Below are 7,500 nucleotides of genomic sequence, written 5' to 3' on the forward strand. Positions count from 1 at the left end.
AAACAAACACACATAGAAATAATACAGGAAAAAAAGAAAAAAAAGAAAACTGACCAAACTTTAACTCTACTACATGATACATTTAAGCAATGAGACCTACTCTCTCAAATAATATCTCTCTGAGGCTGCTGTATCATCACTGAGGTGACTCAGATACACAACTGAGCGTTTACATTGGTGTGGCCCAACTACCTGACTTTGCCATTTCATTTAATTGGCTGTAGGCTATCAGCGCAAACCCCAAAGGCAACCCTGATAACCTGTTCACCCCGTTTACTCTGACATGATCAACGAACCTACTCTTCGATCCTGAGTGTGAAGCTGCCTGCACAGCCTGAAATCATTTGCATATCAGAACAGCAAAGCAGAACCCACTACTCCCGCTGGCATACACACAAATGCACACACACATACACTCACACTCACACACACACACACACACACACACACACTCACACACATACACACACACACACACACACTCTCACACACACACACACACACACTCACACACATACACACACACACACACACACACACTCTCACACACACACACACACACACACACACAATAGAAGAAGCTGACCCACTTTTAGCCTGGGAATGCATCAGAAGCATATAACTGGCCTGGCTGTTAAGCTTCAGTGTGATCACACATTTAGCTGGAATTTCTGGAATGCTAATTATGATCCAGGTTCCTCGCAACAGTTAAGAGAACGTAAATCTGTTTGGTTAGACACCAAAACAGGATTCTTTGGAAGCCTTTTTTTCTGTTTCTGTTTTTTTTTCTTAGTTTATCTTTTCAAAAAAGAAAGAATGTGATTGTGATGAAGTGCGAAACATTTTAATAAATATGGAATGTGCTTCTACAAGAACATGACATACATTGAACATGTAATGAGTTTTCCGTATGCCTTCTGTTGACTGATTGTCTTGCCAGTGATTTTTAACATTAGAGAGACAGCGTGGCCAGCACTTTGCACCTGTTGCCAAGCACAGTAAATATGTTTGGAACAAGGACCATGTTTATTGTGTACTTATTTAGGGTAAGATCCCACATAACAAACATGTGGGCGGAGTGTTGACAAGCTGAGGTCGAGGCTTATTTTAATATTCCTCTCGCGTCAGCGGACGCACATTGCCCTACTCCGCAGCTTTGTTTTCTACTGGAAATGCGTGAAGAGTTAAGTGACGCAACGTGAGAAAATACTACAATTCATTCAAAGATCCCTTGCCACGCCTTTCCGCGTAAACCCAGGGGCTTGACCAATTAGGAGAGGAAACAGATGGGCCGATGATCAGCTGACAGATGTAGGGTCTCTGGAACTATTTAAAACTAATGAGCAACCTGATTCAGGTTTAAACATTTTCCTGGCCACGCTCGCAGCCGGTGTAACAAGATATTTTCTCTGCCTCTGCCTCCTCGTTCATTTCTATATAAAACTAAAGGACACTTATCTCAACACTACCCTTTTGGAGCGGAGCAAAGAATGAAAAGTACTATTATTTTACTTGGTTTTTTAATTTATTGTGCGGCATTCGCCTATTCCTCTGGATTTGAAGAGAATGCACTAGACGGTAAGGCGATCTAACTTACAATGTTACTTTTAGGTGACTTCAGATCCTTTCCCTTTGAACAATGTTAACCTATATGAATAATGATAGTTTTTAAATAACTTGTCATTTTGAAATGTCTGTTTATATTGTGTCCTTTGTACTTGCGGGGCTGGGTGATCGTAGCCTAGCCATTGTTGTTCAGTGAGAAAAGAACGTTTGAATGGATTTTGAAAGTTGTAACGTCTGCAAGCATGTTGCTTTAATATAATTCATATGCCGTGCTTTTCCTTTGTAAGAATGCGGATTTAAAATTTAATGGAATTTTCCCGAGTTTTTTAAAGAATGTAATAAACATTTTTTTCACATGCCGCCTCGCAAACCGGTCGCAAATGATATCGATTTCAGTTCATAAGTGAAACTTGTATGCTACGTGAAACATGGAAACGCGAGTGTGAGACGCCATGTAGTCACACGTCTACCGCCAACATACAGCCCCGGCTCAGTGCAGCTGTTAAAACACCCAGCACGACCACACACGCGAGCAGTTTTAAATACTAGGGCATGGCATAGAGTTAGAATTTCCAGTTTTCCTTGGCAGTGTCACTTTATAATGGTTTAACTGCAGGTAAAAAAAAAAGGATCCCGCTCCCTTATGTTTAAAGCACCGAATGCGCTGAAAACCACCATATGGCTTAACGTTGAACATTCTTCTCCAAACATAGAATCTGATGGGAAACTGCTAAAGGATCCAGATGCACTTCATGACCAGATCAAATATGACTTCCGCAAGTCATTAGACCTAGATGAGGAGGGCTGTGTGCTCCATCCGGAGAGGAGAGAGGGCCTGAAGGAGTGTGGTTTCAACAACACAGCGAAGACCATCCTAATCATTCATGGCTGGACGGTAAGTGGGTGAGCTCCATCTGGGTGTATTTTTGTGGACAAAAGGTGTGTGTGTGTGTGTGCTGACTTTAAGGCTTTTTGAAGTCCTGAATAGGGCTGTCATTTGATATGTAATTGTCAGAGGTGTGACGATTGCCTCTCGCCCGTAGATGAGTGGCATATTCGAAAGCTGGATGCATAAGCTTGTGGCGTCTGTGCAAGAGCGAGAGCCAGAAGCCAACGTGCTCGTCGTTGAATGGTTGAACCTCGCCCAACTGCTCTACCCTGATGCAGTCAATCACACCCGCCGCGTTGGACTCAGCATCGCAGACTTGCTTAACTGGCTCCAGGTGAGTGTGTGTGTGTGTACGTGTGTGAACAACTGGATGTGGTCGGTTGCTGGTTTTGGTGGGTGTGTACCATTGCTGATGACATTTTTTTATTATTTTTTCCCTTTCAGGACGACATGAACATGCCATTGCAGAACGTCCACCTGATTGGCTATAGCCTTGGGGCACATGTGGCAGGCTACGCAGGCACTTTTGTGAAGGGCACAGTTGGAAGAATAACAGGTACAAGCCCGGCTATTTATAAAAGGTCCACATTTGATTATGAATAGTGTGTGGTATTTACGTGTGTGTGTGTTTAGGGTGGTATTCACGTGTGTGTGTGTGTAGGGTGTGTTTAGCTCCTGAGACAAACTGTGCGTGTGAACTCCTGTCTGTGTGTGTTTTCAAGGCTTGGACCCGGCAGGACCAATGTTTGAAGGAGTGGATTCACACCGGCGACTTTCTCCAGATGACGCAGACTTTGTGGATGTCCTGCACACGTACACACGGGAGGCACTGGGCGTCAGCATTGGCATCCAGCAGCCAATAGGAGACATCGACATCTATCCCAACGGTGGCGACGTCCAACCGGGCTGCTCATTGGGTGATGTTGTGGCGTACGCTGGTGGAGGTAAGCATGAGGCAGTTTTTCTCATCAGGCTCTAGAATCAAGAAGCCTTTTATAAAGGTTCTACAGCGAAACATTTTCAGGAACATTTATTTTAAAACCCTTCTCTCCTGCTATCTGGCTAACAGCCATCATAATGAGGACCCCTCCAGTAAAACAGTGATTGTTTTATCTATTTATTTTTTTCATAGGCTATTGCCTGTTTAAAAATGAGTGAAATCTCTCCGTAAGAATTCAGAATACGTTTGTGATCTGTGGGGTCGGTGCAGTGGCTGTCATCATGACGCGTCATACCTTCTGATTGGTCTATTTTTTTATCTCCCTGGCAGGTCTTGTGGATATGATAAAGTGTGAGCATGAAAGAGCAGTGCACCTATTTGTCGACTCCTTGATCAGTAAGGACCACACCAGCTATGCGTACCAGTGCACCGACCCCGACCGCTTCAAGAAGGGCATCTGTCTGAGCTGCCGCAAGAACCGTTGCAACAACATGGGCTACAACGCCAAGAAAATGCGTAAACGGAGGAACAGTAAGATGTATCTGAAGACTCGCGCGGTCACGCCCTTCGGAGGTAAGTGTTCCCTCTACGCGATCGTATGCTTGCATGAGTATGACGTGGTGTTTTCGGTGTTTACATTTGCTTTCATTTTACTAACCCTGTCCTGCGATCTCCCAAAGGTTACCACTACCAGATGAAGATGCACGTGTTCAACAGAAAGCAGTCCGATAACGCTGACCCCATCTTCAATGTCAAGCTCTTGGGGGCTCACAACGACACCGCAGATCTCAGTGTCAGCATGTAAGTGGCACGCTAAGGAGGCGCCTTGAATTCCTGGCCAGTGTGTGTAACTGGAAATGCCACCTTTTTTGCTTTTTTTGATTCCTTTGGTGACTTATTTGATTTCTCTATTGTTCACGTCTCGCAGACCGGACAAAGTGGGCCTGAACTTAACCAACACGTTCTTGGTGTTTGTCGAGGAAGACATTGGTGAGCTCCTCAAGATCCAACTCAGCTGGGAAGGACCTACGGAGTCCATGGGGGCCGTGTGGAGAAGCATCCAGAAGAAATTCTGGTCCTGGTCCACGCCACCAACCAATCAGGTCTTACAGGTGCGCCGGATCCGAGTGAAATGCGGAGAGACTCAGAAAAAGTAAGTTCGAAGAATGTTTATTATTATTATTATTATTATTATTATTATTATGCAGAAACATGATTTATTCAGAGTTTTAAATATGTTATGTATGATGAATAAAAATGTGTTACGTTGAATTAAAACAGTAAAATATTCAACTGGTTTCATTTGTCGTAGAGGGTCGTTCGTTTTTTCCTAACCTAATGACCCTAAGGCTATTTAACATGCGTGTTATTCATATGGTCAGTTTGGTTCATCTTGAGTCTAATTGGCTGTCTGTTCGTGCTTTCAGATACACTTTTTGTGCAGAGAAGGAAATTTCTGAGAATGATATTGTACCTGGCAAGCATCTGACATTCGTGAAATGTCGCGACGGCTGGGAGGTAAAGCCAAGAAAAAGGTATGCACCCATTCGCCGCCCCACCCCATACTAGGTCCCCCCGGAGTTCTCCAACTCCTTTACCGTTAGTTATATAGGCAGCATTCATTGGCGATGTGAACGCTTTAAGTGTCTCGGTTTTGATCATTCTAATATAATTGCTCATCATAGCTTCGACACCCCAGCAAACATCAAGTGTTATGCGACCTTTTGAACTCAAATGAGAAAAGTGTTCTGAATAGAAGAGAAATAAAACTGCTTTTGTTTCTGCGTTTTCAGATTCCACATCTGAAAAGAACGCACTTCGTCTGGTCGTCTTAAGGCAGACGTCTGCCTGTTCCGCTGCTGCACCTTGAGCACTTTCTACGGCTCACAGAGGACTGAGTATTTTAGGGAAGACCTCGGGAGCTGGACGAGACTGCCCACACCATTCATCTCTTGCAGGGGGGATGTGCGGGGGAGGGGGGGGGATGGGGATGGGAGTTGTTACTGGCATCCACAGGTCATTGTTCTTACTTGACTGCTCAACCTCTGATCAGAATCCACACAATCTCTGTGTACCAAAATGTAATGCTCGACAGGTCAATATTTTTGTAAGCCTTAATTTATGAAAAAAAAAAAAACATGCACTGAAGTCAGGTTAATTTATGAACTTGATGCACAGCCTCTTTAAGCACACATTCATTCTCTTCTGATGGAGTCGTAGGCCACGGGCAGTGGAACGCAGTGTTTTACAGAAAGAATGAAGTGTTTTTGATTGGTCAGTCTTTTTGAGAAAGTGTCAATTTGTATGTGCCTTTTTGAAATATTGTTGTACGTATTTGTGTATATAATGTACATATGTTTAAAATAAATTCATTTGTTGTATTTCGTCTCATGTCCTGTGTGTGGATGGTACATGTCCTAAAGTGAAGTGCTTACTGAGTCTTAGTTTTGTAATAAAACTAAACTGATTCTTAGTATTGTAATAAAACTAAACTGATTCCTAGTATTGTAATAAAAGTAAACTGAGTCTTAGTATTGTAATAAAACTAAACTGATTCCTAGTATTGTAATAAAAGTAAACTGAGTCTTAGTATTGTAATAAAACTAAACTGATTCCTAGTATTGTAATAAAACTAAATTGATTCCTAGTATTGTAATAAAACTAAACTGCAACTGGAATAAGTTTCCCTCATAACCCTCGTACCAGATGCTGGTCAAGAAGTCACTGTGTCATTTGTCAAGTTGCCAAACACTTTTCTGTAGTGCCTACATTTATTAGTAAATCATCCACAGCTGCAGTAGAGCCACAGCTGTTTTCAGTTCTGCATTATACAGCCCTTATCGTTGTTAGTTTCAAGTTTCACATTTCGATCACAACTCCACTCTAGTGCATGTGCCAGGTGTCCTAAGATGAATAGAAACTTTCAGTCCTGAAGCCACATTGCCAAGGTCAGGCAGAGCCTTCACTGATGAAGGAAGCTTTGGATGTTCACTGTATCAATAGTTTATCTAGCACAGAAGTATTTGTTTACTTTGACACTTTCTCCTATCTAATCATGTGTCTGATAATAACATGTCAGAGATTTCACCGACTACGCCTCCCGTTCTTAGCTGGGTTATAGTATTTCTAGTTTGCCTGTGCGGATACAATGGAATGAAGTGCTTGAATATCCTCAGTCTGTTCAACAGCATTGATATATTTAATGTGTTAATTTGATTTGAAATGAATCAGTCTGGTTTATCAAACATCCTGGCTTAATCTCTATGAAATTCAAGTACCACAGCTGTTTTCAGTTTCGACTTTCACATTTTACACACAGTTTGGCAAATGTAGGGGTTTCCAGTAACGGTGAGAGCTCTTACCAGATATACCCCCTTGATTTGAATGATGAAATGTAAGCTACATTCCGAACAGAGCGTGCCGAAACCAGCTCTTCTGGTGACTAAGATCTAGATAATGCAGTAGGGTGGGTGGTATGTGTGTGTGTTGTGTGTGTGTGTGTGTGTGTGTGGTGGCTGTAAATTCACTCGTCACCTCAGGGCTTCGGATGTATGCTGCATATTTCAGCGCTGAGTTTGGACTTGGTCTTGAAACTATGATGAGAGATAAAAAGACGGTCATGCCTGAGAGGGGTCAGGCAAGATAATTCATCCCTACGATGAAGAAGAGATATACAGTAGCAGTCAAAAGATTGGGCACACCTTTCATTTTTTTGAGAAGTGCAAGATAATTCATCCCTACGATGAAGAAGAGATATATTGTTAAGTTTGAATAAAGGGACTCTCCCTCAGGAGAATGTGGCAACACTGGAGACATTTTCAGGGAAATTGCACTTCAACACAAAGCAGCCAAATCACCAGAGGAATTCCTGGTGGAAATCCAATAGCAAACCTGGCAACAATGGCAAACCTGGCAACACCATCAAAAACCCTAACTCTTTTGTTAGCTCACAACCTATGATGACCTTCGTAAATCAGCCAGCGTGGCAAATGTTTCCTCTTGACAGAGTACCTATGATTGGCAGACATTCTTTTGAAATCCCTGAAAGGTAAAACATGTCATACTTTAAGTTTAAAGCATCTGGGGCAAAATTTCACTGATGACT

General features: G+C 42.6%; 1 protein-coding gene across 1 annotated transcript; it reads left to right on the forward strand.

Moving 5' to 3' along the window:
* The first annotated feature begins 1,378 nt into the window (after positions 1 to 1,378).
* On the forward strand, positions 1,379 to 5,340 carry lipg (lipase, endothelial). Its single transcript, XM_080853206.1, has 10 exons — positions 1,379 to 1,578; positions 2,280 to 2,461; positions 2,610 to 2,789; positions 2,900 to 3,011; positions 3,178 to 3,399; positions 3,726 to 3,968; positions 4,076 to 4,196; positions 4,324 to 4,548; positions 4,823 to 4,930; positions 5,189 to 5,340. The coding sequence occupies exons 1-10, from the start codon at positions 1,491 to 1,493 to the stop codon at positions 5,199 to 5,201; spliced, it is 1,494 nt and encodes a 497-aa protein (XP_080709332.1). The 5' UTR covers positions 1,379 to 1,490; the 3' UTR covers positions 5,202 to 5,340.
* The last annotated feature ends 2,160 nt before the right edge of the window (positions 5,341 to 7,500 follow it).

The sequence above is a fragment of the Sprattus sprattus genome (assembly GCF_963457725.1).
Source record: "Sprattus sprattus genome assembly, chromosome: 15".
Classification (NCBI taxonomy): Eukaryota; Metazoa; Chordata; class Actinopteri; order Clupeiformes; family Clupeidae; genus Sprattus; species Sprattus sprattus.

What these genes read in the sequence shown, in the direction of transcription:
- lipg (XM_080853206.1), top strand. Translation starts at nt 1,491, where the DNA reads ATGAAAAGTACTATTATTTTACTTGGTTTTTTAATTTATTGTGCGGCA. An exon ending in TAATCATTCATGGCTGGACG is followed by an intron (nt 2,462 to 2,609) that starts GTAAGTGGGTGA and finishes TCTCGCCCGTAG; the next exon opens with ATGAGTGGCATATTCGAAAG. An exon ending in CACAGTTGGAAGAATAACAG is followed by an intron (nt 3,012 to 3,177) that starts GTACAAGCCCGG and finishes TGTGTTTTCAAG; the next exon opens with GCTTGGACCCGGCAGGACCA.